Here is a 23,202-nt window from a genome sequence, read left to right as displayed (position 1 = left end):
GTAGACCTGGATCTTGGTATCTCTTCTTAGGTCGTGTTCGGTCAAGATGTTTTTTTGTTGTTGTCTTAAGGAGGCTTGTGTGGACTCCATCTCATTGTCAATGCTTGCTTTCTGGGAGAGGTTGCTACTGTTTAAGTAGTCGGCTGTCTCTGAAATCTTTTATTTGTGTCACAGACCAGTGTAATACAGCACTTTGATTTTTCTGCTGTTAGCAGACAATGTAAAAATGCCAAACTCAAAGACTTTAATTCGGGAGTCCGTTCCAGAAACAAGTTCTTACCACCAGATGGTGCCACCTACCTAACCCTCAATATAGGCACCCATTACTACTGCCAAACTAAGATTAACATATTTTATCATCCTAGTCTGGGACTCACCCATTACTCCCCTACAGAGGGACAGTCCAACATGTTTTGTAAATCTCATTAAGTCATCAGCAGCTTTAGATCTGATGCAGGAGGATTGAAATGGTATAACCAAGGCTCAATTGACATAATGTAGCCCCCTGCCTGTGGTCTTATGTTCTTATTTATTGAATGACCCCAGCAAAAACCTGCTGGGCGGTTTCCTCAGGGAAGTAGGGTTGGGAGGTAAATGGTAATAAAAAAGTAGCTTGAGAGATATTTATGATTATGCCACTTTATAAATCCGATCTACACCAGTGCCAAAAAATGTTCTAGTTTGAATGATCGAATACAAGGTACATTGTGAAGCTCATTATTTAACAATTTCATGGACAGTTGTTCTTACAGGGCTCAGTATATACTTTAAATTTTGATATTATACAGGTGTGAAGTCTAGTATCACTTCTTAACAGGGCAGCAACAAAAGCAGTCCAGCCCTGGATACAGGTTTCAGAAGTGATTCCCAAAATGGGAGTTTCCTCCTATTAGCTCAGACAAAACACTGTAGTGCTTTCCTAACACCCAAACAAAGCTGCAGTGCATGTTTTGTCCTTTTCCAAGGTTTTATAATTATAATGAAATCAAAGTGGAAGATGAGTAGGAATATACAAAATAAAATGAATATTTTATCTTAAAGGACCCATTTTAACCCAAGTGCCTTTCAGCTTGTCCTGGTAATAACTTTCATGGACACCTCAAGTGATTGAGCACTATGAAGTAGTTGAAAGCCACATGTTGAAGGTGGTATCTACAGTGCCTTCCCACTTGTTTTCTGTTCTTTATCCTGAAACTGTAAATTAGCAAGGGACTAATCCAACTTTTACATTCTTATACACAATAACTACAAACAGACACAGACCTAACTTTAAAGCATTTTGAATATTTACAAGATTCCCATTGTATCATTTGTGCAATTTGTTTCCTGGAGTTTTCAGGATGCATTTTAATATGCATTTCTGCTGAAGATTTGATTTTGTATCTGGCATGTATTTATGGCTGAAAGTATCAGATCCAATAATAAAAGCAACGTATGCAATTTCAGCCTGTATTGCACCAAATATTCCTAGGAGAAAACTGATCTCTAATCATAGCCCACTTGTTGAAACCTATAGATCCACAACTCCTCCACATTTGCTTTAATTACCATCACATATGTTATTTCACCTATTGAATCCATAAATCCATTTGAAAACCACTTATTCCTGGTAATGGTTGTGGCAAAGTGACACCACAGTGCCTCAGACGAGACCAAATGCTCAATAGAAGGATCCAGAAGCCATGCCTCTATATCAACTGTCTTACTTAATAAACATGACAAAATCTTCTGGCTTCCAGAACATTTCAGTAAACTGATGTTAGTGTGGGAATGAAAAATGTGGTTGCGCTCATGGTGAAAAGTCCTTTGAAACATTAATTAATCAGTCTGGGTGGCACTGACCTGGTTGCTAAATATCATCCAACATGTTTCCTCAATGAGCTTTAAGAAACTTCTTTTGAATTGGTTTTACGGTGGAATAGCTCATTAGCATGACTAACACTTTCAAATATTACCCACACAGAGCTCCATGGTAAAAAAAGATTAAAGATTTTCTTTTGGGTTCAAGTATGACATGTCATAAAACTTTAGAAACCAAACATTTTTCTAAAGTTGCATGATGTACCTTGGAAATTTACCCTCAGGTGGTTGCTTAGGAAGATAGAGTAATTAGAGTAATAGTGTTATTAACTATTTAGAAAAAAAACACAGATCCATCACACTGTATCATACCCATGCAGACAAAGATAAAGAAAACGTGTTTTAATTAATAGCTGAGGTCTTTATTTCGGTTTTTACTGTACAGTAAAATTGCCACAGAACCATCTGCAGCCATCAGAACAAGACAAATGTAATTTTCTTAAAAATCTTCCTTTACAATTAGCAGCTTAAACTCTAAAAACTACAGTGTTACTTTCACAAGTGTCTCTTTTTTCACCGTACTTCCAACCCGTGCTAGTGAGTCAACTTACAGTACAAGTGAAAACACGGTTTCCGGTTAAAACAGACACCTACTAAAGGTACCACCTTGCACACAACACACAGACACATACAGGACGAGGGTTGTTTTCGTCAATCTTCATTAAATACTCATTGTTAAACCGCTAGCCTTCTTGCCACGGTAAAACTCTTCAAGCATCGACTTTTTTTCTGTACGCCGTCGCATTGTAGCTTTGAGATCGGGAACGAAACAAAAAAAACTGTTTTTGAGACAGTATCTTTTTTTCCCATGTTCAATAGTGTTTAATAAGACTTTGCATAAGAAAAACAAAACCCCATATTTAGCTGTCCATCATTTCTTAGTCACGGCAATGCTGTGTATGCAGGGCTTTATACCACTGCATTTCAGAACTAACCGACGAAGGGACCCCTTTATGGAAGGAAAAATACCACACACAAATATCTCAAACTGGAGATTTATAAGTGCTCGCTTCTTCTTACAACATTTTTCAACACAGGAAGTATACCATATTTAGCTCAATCTCTGTTGAGTTTTTTTTTAATTGTTATTCATTTTCCAGGGTTTCTAAATACCAGACTTAAATATCAAATCGATTTTCCGAATAGGGGAACTCTATCAAATAAAAAACCCGATCAAATGTTTACAGCTTGTAAGAAAGTTTTAATAAACTACAAAACAGAACATTATCCTCATTATTGTGCGAAGTCATGCTTTGTTTTTGGTAACTGAAACAAGCATGTTAAGCACTGTATTCAGAGTGAACCTTTGAAACATCTCTCTAAATTGGAGTGCAAACTCACAAGTACCCTTCTTGTGTTATGTGTCAGAACACAGTAATGGTGCAGAACTAACTCCCAAGGAAATTTCAATATCATTTAAACAATTAAATGTGCTATGTTAATATTAACGGTGCTTAGGATATGGAAATTCAGACAGGACAATATTTAATTAAAGACTAGTCACGGGGTTATTGAAAATAATTTACTGATTTCTTTTTGTGAAAATACTCAGAATTCAACAGCAGGGCTTTGTAAGAGTACCTTTTTATACACAAAATCAGAAGGTCTTAACTAGACTTTACAGATTGATCTCAGTTCAAGGGAGATCTGAGATCAATACCTTTTTTTAAACAAAATTGTAGTTCCAGCAGGTTAACGGAAATCATCAGCATGCTTAGAAAATGCCTTTTCTTTCCTCAAAAGAACCCGGGAACAAAAATCTTAGTTACAGACAATAGTAACATTTCAGGAAAAAGTAGCAAAGTTAAACAATTAATTGTTTTAAAACAATTAACAGTTAAACAATAATTTTAAGAATATGCACAGAATCATAAACAATTGTGACATTTTGTCCTTGATTCTTTATTGTTTTTTAGTTTTAATTTTGTTTTGGTTCGGTCAATATGCTGCAGATAGTATTGTTTGTGTCTTTAAGACTGTAAGGTTTTTACAAAAATCAGCTTAGCTTTCTGTCTTTAAATTCTGCACATACAAAATCATTTAATGGCATTTAAAAAGCATGACTTAGGTCAGTCATTAAATAGGTCAGTTGTTTTGAGCCATATACAGACTGTTAATTCTACCTGGTTATTGCTGAAACTGCCTTAGAAAATGCTGTTCATACCCATGAATTCAGAAAGAAAAAATAAACACCAGTAACTACAGCATATGTACGCCATTGTAAGGGGTAAACTAACATTTTATGTTTTACCAATAATAAATTATTTTTGTTAAAAAAGATACTGTCTCAACAGTTAAGTTGGGAATGCTCAACTTTATTCAAACAATTATAAAAGAGAGGCATAACAAAAGGCACTGGAGTTCTTTTGACTGGACCTTTTCCCCTAGAACCATCAATAGCCTTCCACACCAGTCACTGCCATCTATAGACTGCCTGTTTACACCAGCCATCAGAAAGGACCTTTGCAACATGCAACACGAAAAGAAAAAAAGAAAGATTTGTCATTCAGTCTGAACAGTGAGACCTTGTTGAACACACTTCCAACTCGTATCAGATAAGTTGTGCATGACTTCCAGTTAGTGCACCTTTGAAGAAATCGGAAAGAGATTTTGCATAGCATGACTGTACGGGACTTTCAATTCCCTGCGATCTAAAGCCTCACAGCTGAAGATCTGAAAGATGGCCCCTCTCAAACCAGAAGCCCACCTACAGGACAAGGTTAATACAATTATTAACCATCTCCAATCTGACGCGCGCCGCAGCTGGAGAGCTCAGTAGCTCACATTACACAGAAACTGTGACTCTCTTTTCAACCAGCTGAATGGCCAGCATAAAAGCCAGACAGGCAAGGAGCACAAGACGCACCCACCCATTAAACATTCATGACATTATTGCTGATTACTTATAAAACTTGGGATTGATCGTGAAACTATAATAAAATGGAAAGCCACAACTGAGTATTCAAGTCAAGGCTTTTAATTGCTTAATACGTGAACAATGCCAACAGTGTGCTATCTCAGAGGGATAAATAATAAAAAAAAATCTACCATATTTAGCTCCGTACTCCAATTCCAATTCTTTTCTATATCTTTCCAGCCAAAAATAGTTTATACAAAAAGCTCATACGTGCTGGTTTTTAAGAGGTTTTTGGCACAAAGGGTGTTACTGTATATTAAGGATAAAAACAGTGGGTAGTGCAGTCACTCAGTATCTCCAGGGTGCTTGGTTCAAATCTGGCCCAGTCTGTAAGGAGGCCGTATGATCTCCTCATGTTCAAGTATTCTCCCATAGTCCAAAGACATGCCATCTAGGTTGTCTTTAAATTGTCGTCTATAAAATTGCTCCCCCCTTGCAAGCATATGTGTGCGAATCTGTGGCCTGTCAAGGACGGTAGTCCTGCCATGTGCTTGACCTGTTATGGTCTGTCGAGGTCCTCCAAGCAAACGTAGTTACAGCAAATGGGTGGAGATATCCAGTAAAATATGGAATTCTTGATTATCAGTTTCCCAGATACCTTGACATCCCAAACTCTATGCATACAACAATGCAAAAGCAGGAAAAGCAATCAGCTATTTTCTATTCAAGAGCTCCATGTGTATGGCATTGTGCTCCAGTGATCTTATGCCATTTAGTTCTCCTTGATAGGCCATGAGACTTTCAGAAAGAGAAGGAGGAACTGAAGAAATCAGATGCATGGTGTAGGAGGGAGTCTTGCCATTAAATTTGTACTGTTGTTGGCATCCCAACATCTTGCAGGACCATACTCCTCTCCCATGTCACATCACCCTACAGCATGCAGAAATGTGAGGGCAAATCAAAGCATCAGGAAGACATAAAAAAAATTCTAAGCTAAAAGCACAAGTGGGGCTGTGGTTTATAACTCTTGACGCACAAAAAGTTCCCTCTAGGAAAAACTGTCACTGTATTGTCTTCAGATTGCTAACTCATCTGAGTGAATATCAGTTCACTCTTCAAATCAACACTGCTTTAAGTCATCAGGTAGTTCTCTGTCTGTTGGACTGACACATCTCCATTTCATCGGCAGAACCCTTTACCACATTTTGCCTTTGCAATAGTCATTGTGAGTTTTCAGATTAATAAAGCAAAAAACTGTAAAATGTGGTAATTTACATAAATAAACCTCCACCTCTTCAATTCGGGTGTACCAATTTCAGATTACGTTAAAAAAAAGACATTTATATGGTAGTTAACACATCATTATAAATATCAGGAAGGACATCTTGATGCAAAACACATTCTTTACAGTAGTTGGTTTATCATAAAATGTGTATATTAACCTATTTACCAGTCTTATTTCACAATCTTAGTTCACAGGTGAAATGCAAAGCTGCTCTGGGATTGAGGTCTAATTTTAATAAAGTTGACAGTAATAAGTATGGAAAAAAACTTGAAATGCCTGCATAATGCTGGCACAAAACTGTGAACCATATAGCTTTATGTTTCAATGTTTCAAGTCTATGGCCTAGACTTGAAGGAGACAAACATGTTTTAGCAACAGCATTGATTACTTCGTACAGTCTGAATGACTTATGAATTGAATATATTATCCTCCTTCATTTTATAATTTCAGTGAATGTGACCTACATCACACACTAAGCTTGACTTCCACTGCTGCCACTGGCAATCAGAGTAGAAGCCAAATCAGGATGAATGAGCTTTTGTTTTATACTCCTTTCATGGAAGAAACAAGTTAAACCAGTGCAAACTAACTCCCCGCCCATTACTGTAAATAGTACCTCAGGAGCAGGAATAATGAATTAAAGAATCTTCCCCAATGTGGAATTTCAATTTCTTTCAAACTACATACAGCGTCGATCTGGGTCAGCAAAGATCCCTTACTTAGTTGTTTGTAGGATATCTGGTCCTTCTGATTGCAGAAAATAAGTTCCTATACATGTAACCAGTGTAACAATTTTTTCATAGTCTAAAAGCTATGACAATAAAGCAGAAACACTCGTGTTACGACACAGAAGACAATTATTCACAGCCAAGGTTGATTCGAACACTAGCTGACTTTGGCCAGTAAGTTCTGTCCCACGTCGGTAACGGTTTACACCTCTTCCTGCCATTTCTCAAGGTCAAGGTATCAGAAAGAATGTGTATGCAAGGCCACTTTCTGATGGCGACGCAGTAAACAGGATTTGGAAGTTCTCCTCCCCCTCCCCACCCCCCTACTGAGATGGTTCACGCTATAAATTATTCACTCATTGCTTAATTTAAAACAGCTTCTTTATTTCAAAAATAAAAAAAAATAAAAATTACTTTTATCGCTAATAGAAACAGTACGGAAGCACTGAGAGTCTTTGAGCATTACACTCTTCAAGTATGTTAATTTCTTTTTTTTTTGCATGGGGAACAAATGGAAATGAATGGGGTTTCTTAGTGAAAAACATCGGTACTTCACAATACTTTTGTAAAAAAAAAAAATGAGAGCATCTCGGTTATGGTACAATGTGGTTGGTGTTAGGCCAAGTTTTAATCCATTTTTAAAACTTTGGCAGACGCATCGAGGTTGCCACTCCCCTCTGTCCCCACCTCCTATTTCATTCGCAGCAAAAACCCTGAATCCATCGCCTTTTCATCCGTGGAATGTGCTCACGTTTCACAGTAATGGGCTGATCCCATGGACTCCCGGGGCCGCACACTTCATTTCTCGGAAATGGTTCTTTTAAAGCAATCGTCTGAAAGAGCTCATGACCCGAGCTGCACATCCGAACAGAACCCCCCTGATTCCAGACAGGCTGCTTCTTCCTTGTGCAATCCTTTCAGGTTTGTGTAAAAAGGATCTTAATGCTACATGTAATTTAACAAAAATAAGAATTATTATAGTAAAAAACAAAAACGATAGAACTTGATTAAATTCTAAAAATAACAAAAAAACAAAACAACAGTATTGCAATGCTTCTTGCAAGGGAAAAAAAAAATCCAAAATGTAAACAAATTCACTCTGTTCCTTGAAAAAAAAAAAAGGATTTTGCCATCCTTTAGTTTTCCACCTCCTTTTTTGTGCTAAATGTCGTTTTCTTTCCCGGAGGTGTTATCTTTTTCATTTCTCCATTATGTCTTTTGCCCCACATTACTTCCGGCAGTCATGTCAGGGGGCTGGAGGAAACGATCTAGGTATCCTGCTATGGCGTCCCAGTTTTTCCACAGGAAGGCAAGGAAAACCATTAGGAAGAAAGTGCTAAACGTCCGGTTGCGCGTCTTCATGAGGGGCAGCACGCAGTTGGCCACGGTGGAGACGAAGACCAGCAGCACGGCCATGACGGCCAGCAGCACGTTGATCAGCTTGCCCAGCAGGGTCCGCGCGGTGGCGTTCTCCAGCCCCTCTAGCTGCACCACCTGCTGTTGCTGCTGCTGCAGCTCCATCTTGGAGATCCGGGTCTGGCAGGCCTCCAGCGCCTCCTGTGGGTAGGGGAGAGATACAGCACGCGTTACTAATTAATAACAAAATTCATTCCTTACACTTATATAGCTTTTCTGGACATTCCACTCAAAGAGCTTTACAGGTAATGGGAACTCTCCTCCACCACCACCAGTGTGCAGCCCCCCCTGGATGATGCGCCAGTACACTTACCACACACCAGGTATCAGTTGGGAGAAGAAAGATTAATGAAGCCGATTCACAGATGGAGATTAGGAGACCATGACTGGTAAAGGGCAGTGGGAAACTTGGCCAGGAGACCTGGGTGATTGACACCCTACTCTTTTCAAGAAACACCATGGGATTTTTAATGATCACAGAGTCAGGACCTTGGTTTTACTTTTCATCCGATGGATGGCACCTTTTTACAGTATAGTTCCCCATCACTTAACTGGGGCATTAGGACCCACACAGACTGTAAGCAGGAAATCGGTTTGTTATTATGCCCCATGCTACCCAGCGGGCAGCACTGATCTGTTTTTGTTTTTCTTCCTTTGTCAAACAATGTCCTGCGAGAGAATGAATTCTGCTATCAGACAGAGTCAGGACTAGCTTTCTTCTTAAGTCCATTTCCAAAGCAGAAATGACTCTGTCTAGAATAGTACAGCATAGGAAAAGCTTGCTTGCCCTCATTTCCTGCAAAACAGTTTCAGTGGAAAATCAGTTTCAGCCTCTGGACTGCTAAAGCTCATCCATTATGCCAGGGTTTCATTTGTGGGTGAATGGCGCAACAGAAGGAAGAGATCACACTATTTATATAAAGGCTTAAATATTGAAGGCCTGCACTCTCAATGAGGAGCCATGTCACATTTTCTGATGCTGTCTGGCAGGATGCACAAATATTTTAAGAATGAGGCTTGAAACATGCAGCACATCATGTGAAAAACATGAGGCTTGCTTCATGTTGGGAAGGACATTACTGTCCTGGGGTAGGTAGCCAGAGAACCATGCCCCCATGAGTCTTCTCATCCACTCTGATGATGTGAAAACATTATGGCTTTAAATATGCTATTATTCCTTTTCAAAAGCATAAGACATCCAGCCATGTATTTTTTAACAACCCTAGGGTAATGAAACATGAACGATTTATTGATCTGAACAGGGCAAGGCACCTAATGTGCAAGAAGACCTGGTTTTGCTGAAGTATATTTGCAAAACCCTTCTGCAGCGACAATATGCCAGCTGTCTCAGGCAGCTGCAGAAGCCTGAACATGCACTTATATCAGCGCTTTTAATTAACACACCCAGGCTTCCATACAAAAAGATGCAATACCAACAAATGAATCAAATAATGAATTAAAAGGTGCTGTTTGCATTTACTAACACAGTGAAGGGGTTCAATTTAATTCCAAGTTTCAGTGCACAGAAACTACACTAATAGTTCAAAAGCTAAATAAAGGGAATCCAGCATACAACAACCAAGTAAAGAAAGTACAGGGAACTGAACAATAAGGGATTTCAGACTAAAAAACTTGAATATTAGATTAACCTCCCTGAAAGCTTTCAATCCCAATTGATTTTGTCGAAGTGAAGCTTATTGACAATCTCTCATGAGGTAATAGAATAATACTATGCAGGATGTTTAATGGTGTCCAAATCAAGCTACACAAACAACCTAGTTAATGATACGCAAATACACAAGACGTGGCCATGGTCTGAGGAGTTGCTTTGCTGGGTGTGCCAGTGAGAGAAGAGGGGTATTGGGTCTAACCCACCCTAAATAATCAAGCCTTAAAATGTCCTTTACTTCCTTGTGGTCCACATAACCATTTAAAATAAAAATATTACCACTTAAGCCATCAGATCTGCACCTTCATTTCTAGACAATCTTCCAAAAACTGGGCTGTCGTCTTCATCACTATCTGAAAATGTTCTGTCCTAAGGCTGTTTAATAAAGTTGATTCATTCTGTCAGAGCACTCTGCTTATTGAACATAACCCTGATGAAATGTTACCCTGGATGATGTATCATTTAGTAGTTCCTATTAAAAGCCATTAAATGATTTCTGACATAGCAGTATAGTACCATTAGCGGGAACAACGACGTAGGGGAATTTTAAATGGCTAGTGCCTGGACACATTCTTCTTCCAGTGAAAAGGCACACATTAAGCGATCTTGGTGCACGGCTATGGTGAGACTGTATTTAACGACCCAGCTTTGAGAAGGGGGGAGCCTCTGTACCGGCCAGGCCTCGTCTGGCTGGCTCAGCACTGACCTGAATGTCTCGCGCGCGTTCGTAGGACTGGTAGGCAATCTTCTCCTCCATGCTGGCCAGCTCCTGCTTGAGGTTGAGGATTTCGTTCTGATGGAGCTCGGTCAGGTCGTTCAGCTGATCTTCCAGCCGCTCACACCTGCGCCACAGACGGAGACACAGAGACCCGCGGGTCATTGCAGTTTCGCACTGGGGCAGCCAAGAGCATAACTGGCAATGTGGTCTCCCATCAGAACCTGAATACTGTCCATGTTCAGGTCCTAATGGGTGACAGGGCTTTCATCCTGTTATGCACCAAAGCTCTGGAACTCTATCCCTAAGGATATCAGAGAGTCACCTACCCTACACTCCTTGAAATCTAGACTCATAACCTTGTTCTTTAGAAGGGCCTTTACTTAACGGGTTCTGCTATTTAATAATAATAATTATTATAATAATAATAATTGCTTACACTTAAATAGCGCTTTTCTGGACACTCCACTCAAAGCGCTTTACAGGTAATGGGGACTCCCCTCCACCAACACCAATGTGCAGCATCCACCTGCATGATGCGACAGCAGCCATAGTGCGCCAGAACACTCACCACACACCAGCTATCAGTGGGGAGGAGAGCAGAGTAATGAAGCCAATTCATAGATGGGGATTATTAGGAGGCCATGACTGGTAAGGGCCAATGGGGAATTTGGCCAGGACACCCCTAGTCTTTTCGAGAAACGCCCTGGGATTTTTAATGACCACAGAGAGTCAGGACCTCGGTTTTACGTCTCATCCCCGTCACTATACTGGGGCATTAGGACCCACATGGACCACAGGGTTAGTGCTGGCCCCACTAACACCTCTTCCAGCAGCAAAAATTTACCCTTTTGATCCTACTGTATTCAGAGCTCCCATCTATTGTCTCCTCTCATTTTTATATCTTCTGTATTTGTTTATTTTTGTTGTTGTTCTGCAAGGCAATTTGAGAACCCACCTTTAAAGGCACTATATAAAATAAAGTTTATTTTTATATTTTCCACATCTCCAAATAGAGCTGTAGGAGCCAGTGTAGGACACAGACTGGCCACTAGAGGGTGCTCTAAGGCAGTGACACTTAGCAGAACATGGGATTTTTCTGAAGTTACTGTCTATCTGCATTGACATGCTGATACTGTCTGACAGGTACATTTTGGACTGTTATTACTTTAACAGTAGACTCCTATCTACAACAGGGTTAGGAGATACTCAAGTCAGTTTTACTGCTTTGCTAATATACTTAATCTCCGATCTAGGAGATGACAATAAAAGGCATAACTTTTATTAGGCATCAAAACTGATAGCAACGCTGACTAGTGACTTTGTACTTTTAAACTACCCCCTCCCCCACACCATAAGAATATACCCTTAACAGGACACATGAGCTCAGTGAGGTGGAATTTACCAAAGATATGGTGAAAGTAACAGAATCCTTTGGCTCATCTTACATGATTGTTACAGTTGTTCTTTTCACTAAAATATCAACTGGATCTTGTTGTACAACTTCATACAAACAAGTAATATTAACCTACAAAGTATAAAAGATACTGAAACATCAATCACCAGATCGCACGTCATTGAGGTGAAAATCAAAGCACAGGCTGTTTCTTTGTAACAATGACAATGTTCTAGTGTCTATTCAATTTCTTAATCTCACCTCCCTGTCTCCAGTCTCATCTTAACTAAATGTACTGTACATACCCCAGACCTCTCCAGGACTCTATTCTACTCAAAGGTATGGAAGACTAGACAAAATAGTTTATCCATAAACCTAAGGACAGAGTTTAAGATGTAAAAACTAGATTCAGTTTCCATGAGTGTCTTATCCTTTACATTTTTAAAATTTAGTTTACTACTATTTAATTTATTTCATATAGAAGATGTTTTTCACAAAAATTTTACTGTTGCTCCTAAAATGCACATATAATCCATAACTGGAGATAAACAGACTTTTCATAACACTTCGTCCATAACTCAGCTTTTGCGACGGATTTTGGGAGCCAGGTTTTGACAATGCAACTAAAAGTGATTCATGAATATAGAAAACTGCACCATGGATTTCTTCTAAACTTTACAGTATGTGCAAAGCAGTTTGGAATGAGAAAACTGTCCATTATAAAATAACCTATAGGGTTTTATCAGTTGGTCACGAAGGAATAAAGGCACAGAAGAACTACTGATAAAGAAAACCTGGAAAATAACCTGGTGATACTGCCAAGTACTCGATGACACAGGTGTTACTGTAAATCCCCTACCTCATCATTTACAGACCTCCTCCGTCCTGCCTGCTCTCCAGCCCTGACTAATCACAGAGAGCTTTCCATAAATGGTCATTTCCTGCTGCACCCTTCTAAACCTGTTAGCCCAGCAGGCAGAGATACAGGTGACACAGCCTAAGGAAGAACTCCCTGCCCTCTAGGGGTATGACAGGGAGCACCAGCACAAAGAATGAATGCATGATTGTGAAAGATCTAAACCAGGCAACGATACTTATGAGGCATAAGCATAAGTTAAAACTGCTGGAATGTACGGAGAAACTGTCTTCTTTCCTGTTTGGGATCGTACTTCCAATCAAATTTCTCTCCCTTCTGTTTTCAGAAACAATGGCTCCTTTCATGTTCATTAAAGATGAACTACTGTGTTTCACTTTCAAAAAATGAAAGTTATTCATTGGTTATGTTTTGCAATATTTTTTTTTACAATTTGAAAGTTTTTGGCCACGACAGCATACATCTTAACAGGAGAGGATCTAAAATACAGTATTAACGCCAAAAGTTTTCAAGGACACCTGCATTACTGGCCTGTGTGTGTTCTCATCTGTTAGCCTCTGTTCTCAAAGCAAACAATGTACCAAGGCAAAAAGTATCTGTGTTTAGCAGGAGAGACCTCGTCTGTGTGTGGAGAGTTTTTAACTTTGCTTTTGGAAATGTCAACGTATCTGAACTACTTCTGCACCACAGGTAGCCAAAGAAACCCAATGCAAAATTAATTTCAACCTTTTTCTGCCTTCAGCAGAAATGTGTACTTCTTAATGACATTTTGTAACAGAAGGGAATCTAGAAGCTGGAGGAAAGGGCCTTGAACACAAATAGAAAGGATGTCAGAAAAAAAGGTTCCCATAAATCAAGGCATTCACTGATATTATATACAAGAAAACTTCTCTGAAATGTCCTGTCCAGCCTAAAGCACACCAGACCCTCTGAATTAATTCTGTGCTTCTAAGGAAAGAAGCAAATGTCACTTAAATTTCTCAAACAACACTATCCAGCCTTTTTGATTATAGGTTTTCCCCAAACAAATAAAATTACAGGAACAAGTCAAATTCCCTCAGACAAAGACTACTTTAGACTGATCTTTTATAATGGAAAATATTTAAGTGTGTAATACACAAAACACACTGAACAAACTGCAGATAACATTAGAAAATATTTTAAGAACACTTAGATCTAAATGTAGTATTTTCTGAGGCTAACCAGGATGAACTAGAGAAACATCATGCAATTAGACAACGTGAAACAAGTCTACAAGCAGAAATGAGGTCATCCTTCACCAACAGCCCTTCTTGTAATTGTACTTTCCATGTCATGCTACATCCTAGTCAATACTATTCTGAACCACCACATCAAAATATATTTCAGTAGGTTTCAGCACTTTCAAAGGGACTTTCATAGCCTGAAGACAGCAGCTGTTCCTGAAACCAGCTTCAAAACATGAAATTCCCCTTCTCATAGGACCAAAAGTAAATGTGATCACAGATAAAAATAAACGTCAACACTAAGAAGGCTTGTTTCAAGGACAGCTCAAATAAAGGCAATCAGAGGAAGAGCCAAACTGGCCAATAACGGATACCAGATGATATTGTTTACATGGCTGTTTCAAAAGAGTCTCCAGCAAGGCTATGAAAGGCCTGAAGAGGGCATAACGGAGTTGCTTGCCATTCAAGAGTAACAGAGAGCTGAGTCTGTGGTTCATATTACTTATCGTAACGTTTATATTAAGCTTGACTGCTGAAGAAACTTGGCATTGGTAACAACAACAGCAATGAAACGCAACCTTATCCAAACCCCTCAGGTGGTTTCATCTCAGAGGCTCCACATACTGTAGAGGCATAAACTACTTTGTAATGGAAGCATTTGATGTACCGAAACGTGGAGAAACCTACTAACACATCTTCCTCAAGAAGATTATTTAGGGCAGGTCCTTTAACAGTTAAACTACTTGTTTCTGTCCTACCTTTTAATTTATACATACATTATACTTAATACTCAGTTCTAGATTATTTTTCCATGCTTACTAAATATAAAAAAACATCATTAAATTTAAGATGGAAAAAGTAAAGGTTATCAGTTTGATCATTTATAAATTAACATATTGCTTAACATGTTTAAATAAAGCAAAAAGAGGTCCAACTCATGTTTTCAAATATCAGTATGTATATAATTATCTTATACTACTTTCTCTCCGTGCAGAGAAAAAGTCTTTAAATTCATTAAATGTATAATTAATGCTTCCAAAAGCTAAATAAAAAACTATGGCAGTTGAGAAACTTTCATTTACTCTTGTACAAATAAACTTTGTATACAGGTTAAATACATTGCTCTACAGAAAGTTAATTAGAGTCAACATGTTAATGTTTATTTTTCAGATTGAACAACATGACCCTATCACTTCTGAGGGTCAATGTGAATGCTCTGTCATCAAGAAGAACAGTTCTTTGTTGGCTGGTAATTCACAGGTAGGTCTGAGCTCTGAAGCTGTGACAAAGGATCCTGTGTTGTTGAATGAGGTAATACTTTACAACTAGCCAAAGGACACTCCCCTCCAGCAGGATAGATGTTGCAGCCAAGTTTGGAGAAGTGGACTGGCCATATTGTAAGTACAGTAGGTATGTAGGAAATGCATTAATTTCTAGGATTATGCTATAGTCTCAGATATGCGTGACGGAAGCAAATACATATTTATATCAGTTATCTCTTCAATAGTCACTTACACATTGAAATAAGAAACTGAATATTTCTTTATTCTGAATTTAACATTTCAACACGTTTACTAAATAAGGATTTTGTTTTTGTTTACAAAACTACTGATGCCCAATATTGCAGATGTGATGCTATATAAGTTTGCATTTCTAAAAATATGTAGTTAGATTTACAAAGTTGTAGTTGTTTTTCAAGGAACTGAAAAGCTAAGCTTTCCGCGTGTGTATAACTTACCTAAATTAAAGACATGTTCTTGAGTTTTGGCTGCTCTGAGCACTTTCATCTCTCTCTGTAGGTGCCACTGATACTGGCAATTCCCTAAGAAAGTCGACTCTGCCCTGTCAGATGCTATTACTAAACCTGGTATCAAAATTGTGTTCTCTGAATGACAACTGCAATACAGCTGGCAAAAGGAGAAAAGGCTCATTTGTAAAAACTATGTTAAGCAGAAGATCCAACAGGCTGACTCCGCTGGTGCTAATTAATTTACAATGCTCTGTGCTCAGGGGACAACTGTGGCTTCAGTAGAAGCACTACTGTACAACCCTTTTATCATCTACAGTTATACTGTAATGAAAAGCTTTGTGTAAATGTGAGATGTTGTTACTCGTTCTTTTTCTGCCTGTAAACGGCTTTGGGCTCACACAATGAAATGATTCCAGTTGCAGAAAAATGCTGATTGAAAATAACTCTCATTTCTAAACTCTCCTGAAACTAATATTGTCATGCTTTTCCACACAGAGATAGGATCTGAAGCTCCTGGAAATATGCTGCTAATTAATCAGCAAGACATTGCTTCTGGTAAAACCTCTTTAACTTCCCCCTGTGAAGTTAGGTTAGCCAGTTTGGCATCATATTATGAACCTATTTTTAAACTGCTATTTCTCAACCTGAATACAAAACAAAATGCTTGCCAATAGCCTGCTTCAGCTCAGGTTTAAAAAACACCACATTTCTGATGGACTAGTGTAAGGGTAAGTAGCAAGACAGCCCTTTAAAAAGGGTCATGTCACCTAATCTCCAAAAGCATGCCAGTTTAGTATAGATTAAAAATAAATGAACAGATTATTCATTCGGGAAGTGGCAGACAGATTTTCTTTCCTTTGTGAAGCATTACTACACATGAAGAACTTTTAATTTCTTGGTAGGTGATTTTGGAACACAGAATAATATTCAAGAACCAGTGCTCACTGTTTTGAAAAAAAAATCATGACATCAACATTTTAAAAAAGGAAAATGAGGAGCTTTTACAAACATTATTTGGGAACTGATCAGGCTAAAGTACCCATCCATCCTTTAAGCTTTTGGTCAGTAAAAGGGACAGTGCACTTCCTGAAACTTGCAATATGTGCTACATTAGTATCAGTAGTAAATATTGCCTTTCACAACATAAACTACTTATTACTTGGTGCAGGACAGTGCTTTGAATATTGACTCTGCAGCTCAGACTACCAAAGACACCTAACAGCCCTCCCAGGGAAAAAGAAGGAAACAAATACATTTCCATATGTACACTGCAATGTTCCATTAAAGGATGACTTCTTAAATTATTTAAAATGTAAAACCTAAAATTTAACAATCGAGTCATCTGCACTTTGGAATTAAAACAAGAAAACAGGTAGGACATACATATATGATGAGAGCAATAATGCCCCCTCCCTCATCAGCTCAAATACTCAATGTGATTTAAAAAAAACAAAGGTTGCTCCATACCTGTACCGCTCATCTTGTAGTGCTTGCATTATTACTGTGTAGTCTCTCTGGTAGTGAGTTTTGAGGACATCAAAGGACTCCTCCAGTCGGCCCTGCATGTCTCGTATCTCTTGGATCTCATGGAAGAGGACGTCGAACCCTGAGCTCTGCATGTCCAGTGTGTTTGTTTTGGAGCTGGGGGGGCCACCGGGCGCCCCGGTAAAGCTGTTGGCCCCTGCTGAGCCCGAGGTGGCGCTGGAACAGTCATCCTCGCTGCCGAACTTAGGGCTGGACTGCAGCTGGCTGCACACCCCCAAAGGCTTGGTCCCGTCCTCTCCCTGGGACTCATCTAGGGAGTCCTTGAGGCCCGAGATGTTGTCCGCGCTGCCAAACTTGTTGCGGATAAGCGAGGCGATTTCCCGAGGCTTGGAGACCACGGCCCCAGCCGCGGAGTGGGTGGCCTGTGAGAAGCTGGACAGGCCTCCCTTCACACTGTCCACCACCCCCTCGCTAAAGCCCGTCACCTTGGCCCCAACGTCCTTCAGGCCCTGGTGCATGTCCCGTAAGACGTCCTTGGGCTGCCTGGGGATGCCGTTGTGCTCGATCTCTCGCAGCTTGCGGTGGTAGTGCTCGAGCTTGCGCTGCAGCTGCTGGATGGTCTGGGCCGACTTCTGGTTTTTCTTCTCGAAGACCTGCTTGATGCGGGCGCTCTGCTGCTTGTCGGCGTTGTTGGCCAGCTTCAGGTACTCCGCCACGTTGTCGTCGCGCGCCGTCTGCTCGATCTTGATCTGCTCCGTCAGCTTCAGGATCTTCTGCTGCAGCTGCGTGATGGCCTGCTTGGTGCGCTGGGGGTCAGGGGTGCTGTCCACCGCGTCCACGGCGAAAGAGCCATCAGAGCAGGCCACAGCATTGGATGCCTGCGCTAGGCTGCTCACCTCCAGTCGCTCGATCTACAGAACACAGAAAGAGGGCGAGAGTTAACTCCAAATCAACAAGACATTTTGGCCAGTCAATTCAACAACCATGAGGTTATAGTAACTGGCTCTCTTCAGTTTTTCAGAAAACCCCAGAGGAACAAGTGTTTCTGTTTTCCAGTTGTTGCTAAAGTAGAGTTTATTTTGCCCCTGTGTGTAAATTCAAATGTTAAACAACAACAATCTATTAAAAGATAACTTTATTTAATCTTCCTACCCTTTTGGAGCTAAACTGGAAGATTGTTTTGATATACCTCCCATTGTTTGAGAATAACTGAAAGAAGGGAAACAAATCGGTATCTTAAACACACTGCACTCATCTGAAATAGCACAAAAACACAATTTTAAGAGCAAAAAGGACACAATACCAAATAAAAGCAACAGACTGTTTAAAAAAAACCTTTTCTGTAGAGCAGCTTACCGTTCCCATCCCCATTGAAGGTCAGTATATCCAACAAGGAATGTAAAAGTAAATATACAGTATATGAAAACCGACACCAAAAGAACCCATTGCAGTCTGTAGTATTTACTGTAATCGACTCCTGACATCCACAGAAACATGAAAATACATCACTGGCCTATTGCAGATTTAGTAGCAGTCAGCATTCGTTTAAAACAAAGAAAAGAACACGAAGAAGCAGAAACAATGGCACCGCTATAGAACTGCACATCATTCATTCCGAACAGCGGCAGTCTGGAAAGTTCAATATGTCTCATGTAGTGAGAGGTACAGACATCAATAACAGCAACCCTCGTAGCTCAGAGCTTCGGAACTCTAATCGCAATACACCTTTCAGATACGTCAAAATATTGTGCCACTGTCGCCAGCAGTGTAAGCTTTTAAAAAATTCACCGGGCTTGGACAGGTCTAGTCTTAAACTTAAAAGACCTTTAGATATTCTGAATTTATGGGGAAACGTCACTCATCGGCGGCCACTGTCTCGGCTAATGTGCACCGGGACAGTCGGTAAACTTGTTGATATGTAGGGAAAAAATAATAAAAACAGAAGAAAAACTGCAGCTTAACACAATTTATTTTAAGAATGTAGAGTTTCAGGTGTAGTAGGATGGTGTTCTTATTGCTATGCCTATCAAACATACTGTAAACCGACACACACGATAGCGAAAAACAAAACGTACACCAGTTTCTGTAAATGAAATAGGTGAAATAAAATCGATATCACCTCCGAAGGTTAAACACATTCATTATTTTTTGCGTAGTTGCTTTTGTCACAGTAAATAAAAATAAAAATACATTACTTTCGGGACAGCGAGTAATGTACTAACAACACGCAGGACATCAACGCGCTCGCCTCCTATTAGAAAAACTAAATCACGTACGAAGCCGGACGAAGTGTCCTTCATTTACACAGCAACATTACTCCTAAAATAAAAACAGCAAAAGCAAGAACTTAAGTTCATGTTTTAAGGTCTACCTTACCTTTCCATTTGTTAAATGGAGCAGTTTTTCCCAGTGCATTTTCCTCAACAGAGGGCATAACCATCAATCACATTTAAACAGCTCTTACATGCAAGTACAATTCACCAACTGACTCTCCGTGGTTCTTCTAACAGGTGCTCTACGGACTCCCGAGTATTTGTTTTGAAAGTTAAACTCTACCTGTGAAACTAATTCGTCTACTTTTGCGAGCGGCTCCTCCTACAAGGCGGAGTGTCCCACAGGGCCCGATTCCAACGGGTATAACATGACATCATCCCTAAAACCCGCAGACCTCTTTCCTTAAAGCAACAGAGATCCACAATTGTAATTCTCGTACCTTACTTTTCTCCGTGCACTCAGTCATGATCCTCGGGGGTTAAGAGAATGTAAGGCAAATAACACACATCGTAAACGTCTGAGAGCTGCAGACAGGCTGTTGTTGGTTTTTCTAACCTAAAAAAAGTACGTTTCCAACTTCATTTTAAAAACGTGTTACCGTGCAAAAGTTAAAACGTGTTCAGCGACGAAGCATGTTGCTACTGTGATGTAGCAGACAGGACTAACGTATAGCATTGTGAGGTAATCATCCCCTATGACATATTTTTGTTTCACTAGTTTGTGAAAAAACTGATTGAGATGTGAATCGTTATATGACTCATGCAGCCCACTTTCTGCGTTTTACTGAGTTTTGAAAAACATGTTTTCTTTTTTTTATTGCAAGAAATAGACCTAGTTTGATATGAAACTGGAAACGTGTCTAACAAAACTCCAAAACCACAATTTGAGCTGCAACTTTTTTTCGTACAAAACGCTAAAACTAGACATAAATCCATTGACGGAATTGTTGTGAGTCACTGACAACGCACTCTGAAAACTTATCTCAAGTAAAAAAACATCATACCGACACTTTCGCAATAAATCATGAACGCTTATTTTTCTAAATTAAAATTCGTTACATTGCAGGATTACAGTAAATTATACAGTACTGTTAATCTGAGTAATTTCCTTCGATTATGTATAATTAAAAAATGCTATCTTTGTTGTTCCAAACAGATTCAACTTTTACCTGTCTTTGCACACTGTGATTAATCCTCACTAATTTTGAATACAATTAAAGTTATCAAAGTGGAATAGAAGGCCCTTCTTTAAGCAATGGGTCATGGGTGTCTGGAGCTATCGTTCTAGCCAAGAAAACCTGGCTTTCTTCAAGAAAGAGCAGGATAGCTTTCCTGGATCAACTAGCCCCTGCACAACTAAATGAGTTAGGTGGCCTGCATGGACTTACAAATTGTTATTTGTAACCTTATGTTCTCATAGGAAGTGCATAACACAGAAACTCATGAGGAGGTTACTTAGATCTTATTTTGTATCCTTCTTATCTTATCTGTCAAATTTGAACAAACAAAATGAAAGTAGATTGCTATTTGCTGTCACAAGCTCGGGAGAAAGTTCAAATGACCACAAATGAGCCAAAAGTGATATCTTTTCTCTTCCCTGCAAGATCTTTGGAATCACAAGAGCATAGACCTTTGTTCATTGGATGTTTTGGTTATTAAAGAGACCTTGGCCGACTGATTCGTTATTTTTTATCTGAATAATGGACCTGCATCATATCCAAGTGTATCAATAAGATAAAGTGTCTTGTCCACAAACTGTAACTCATCAGTTAGAATTCAGAGAGGAACTATCTAGTTATCCAGCACACACCAAATGTGGACACCAGCAGATTGGTCATGGGCTTAGGTCATTACACCCTGCTCAGGATATGTTCCTTTTTCAAATTGTTGTGCAATGCTTTACAAAGACTTCCCATTTACTAGGTCTTGTTTTGTTTCATTTATTATTTAAGAAGAAATGATACTTCTGAAAAAAGTAATCTTTCGGTTCTAAAGTAATCTTTTGTTTCAGAGGGATATGCCCCAAATACTTTCTCATACACCAAGCTTTACCCATAGAAATGAAATATGTATAAGGCAAATCAACTCCCATGCATTTCCTTAGCACCTGATAACTTGGAAAAAAAAACATATGATTTTATAGCCTATTTTTTAAAGAGATCTGTAGAGATTAAGACAGTCTGACTCATAACTGCAATCATGTTATTTTCCACACAGTAACAACATAGGCTTCTATTTACTTCAGTTGCAATTTCAACCAGACAGGATGGGATATATGTTCAAAATCCTGTCTTTGGTGGCAATCATACCTGTTCTGCAGGAAGGACCACTTTTACAAAACCTGAACTCAGTTACCAAACCAATACCAGGAGCCAAAGAATGCAGAGTTAATCATTAACTTTAATCTTTACTGGGTCTACATTCCAAACACTCTCTGAGAGTTCTACCTGGAAATTTCTGAAACTAAAAGTATGACCAACAAAGTCGTTTTTTTACTGAGCAATTGATCTACGTCTTGCTGTTAGACTGTAGTTCAACATTACTTGTGAATTAACCACTTCATTTGAGGAAAATTCATGGACAAATTACAATCCAATTAACTTCTTTGTTCAAGGAAATATTAAGCAATAACTCTGCAATTAACATCTCACAATGTAACATATAAAATAATATTTTATAAGGTCCAAAGTCTTGATTTAGATAAAGATTTTTCTTTAAATGCAATAGATGAAGACAAGAGTTTAAAAGAGTTTTAAATGTTTGTTTTATAATTACCCCGTAAAACGGAAGTATAGACATAACATCCGCAGGTGGTGAGGGTGGGCACCAACATATCCTCTACCCTGACTCTAAACACTGAAGCCCCCCAAGGCTGTGTGCTTAGCCCTGTCCTCTACTCCTTATTTACTCATGATTGTGTCGCCAGGCATAACTCAAACTCCATCATTAAGTTTGAGGACGATACAACAGTCATCGGCCTGATCACAGATGGTGAAGAGTCTGCGTACAGGGAGGAGGTTGAAACCCTGGCAGCATGGTGCCAGGAGAACGACCTCTCTCTCAACATCAGTTAGACTAAGGAGACAATTGTGGACTATAGAAAACACCAGAGAGGAAATCACACACCTATCTACATCAGTGGGACTGCAGTGGAGAGGGTCAGCAGTTTTAAGTTCCTGGGAGTTAACATCTCAGAGGACTTAACCTGGACCCACCACACCAACACTATGGTCAAAACAGAACGGCAGCACCTATTCTTTCTCTGTAGCCTAAAGAGGTTTGGCATGCCATCACATATCCAGGCCAACTTCTACAGGTGCACTATTTAGAGCATCCTGACTGGTTGCATCACTGCCTGGAATGGGAACTGCTCCGCCCGGGATTGCAAAGTACTGCAGAGGGTGGTGAAGTCAGCACAGCTCATTACCGGCTGTGAGCTACCAAACATCCAGGATATCTACTCAGCTAGATGTCTGAAGAAGGCCAGGTCCATTCTCAAGGACCCCAGTCATCCCAGTCACAAACTGTTTTCCCTCCTACCGTCTGGAAAAATTTACCAAAGCATTCGGTCCAAGTCCAACAGACTACGGAACAGCTTCTACCTCCAGGCAATAAGACTGCTAAATAGCCAACCTACAGCTCCTTTAGCAAATCACCTGTAATGGCTACATGGACACACAGTTTTCACT

General features: G+C 39.5%; 1 protein-coding gene across 11 annotated transcripts in view; it reads right to left on the bottom strand.

Moving 5' to 3' along the window:
- Positions 1–2,200: 2,200 nt before the first annotated feature.
- The window catches only part of tmcc1a (transmembrane and coiled-coil domain family 1a), a 108,175-nt gene continuing 87,173 nt past the window's right edge, over positions 2,201–23,202 (bottom strand). For 9 of the 11 annotated variants that reach the window (XM_069189371.1, XM_069189375.1, XM_069189372.1 and 6 more), the window contains 3 exons: positions 17,223–18,151; positions 10,522–10,657; positions 2,201–8,287 (listed from right to left, as the gene is read on the bottom strand). In XM_069189371.1, coding sequence (XP_069045472.1) covers positions 7,940–8,287; positions 10,522–10,657; positions 17,223–18,151 — 1,413 coding nt within the window. In that variant the 3' untranslated portion in view covers positions 2,201–7,939. Of the gene's footprint in view, positions 8,288–10,521; positions 10,658–17,222; positions 18,152–19,616; positions 19,858–19,953; positions 20,251–23,202 lie in introns of those variants that run through there. The other 2 variants (XM_015347964.2, XM_015347962.2) reach the window with 2 other exon arrangements.

Source organism: Lepisosteus oculatus, chromosome 4 (genome assembly GCF_040954835.1).
Source record: "Lepisosteus oculatus isolate fLepOcu1 chromosome 4, fLepOcu1.hap2, whole genome shotgun sequence".
Taxonomy (NCBI): domain Eukaryota; kingdom Metazoa; phylum Chordata; class Actinopteri; order Semionotiformes; family Lepisosteidae; genus Lepisosteus; species Lepisosteus oculatus.
This window is presented reverse-complemented; position numbering and strand designations above follow the sequence as displayed.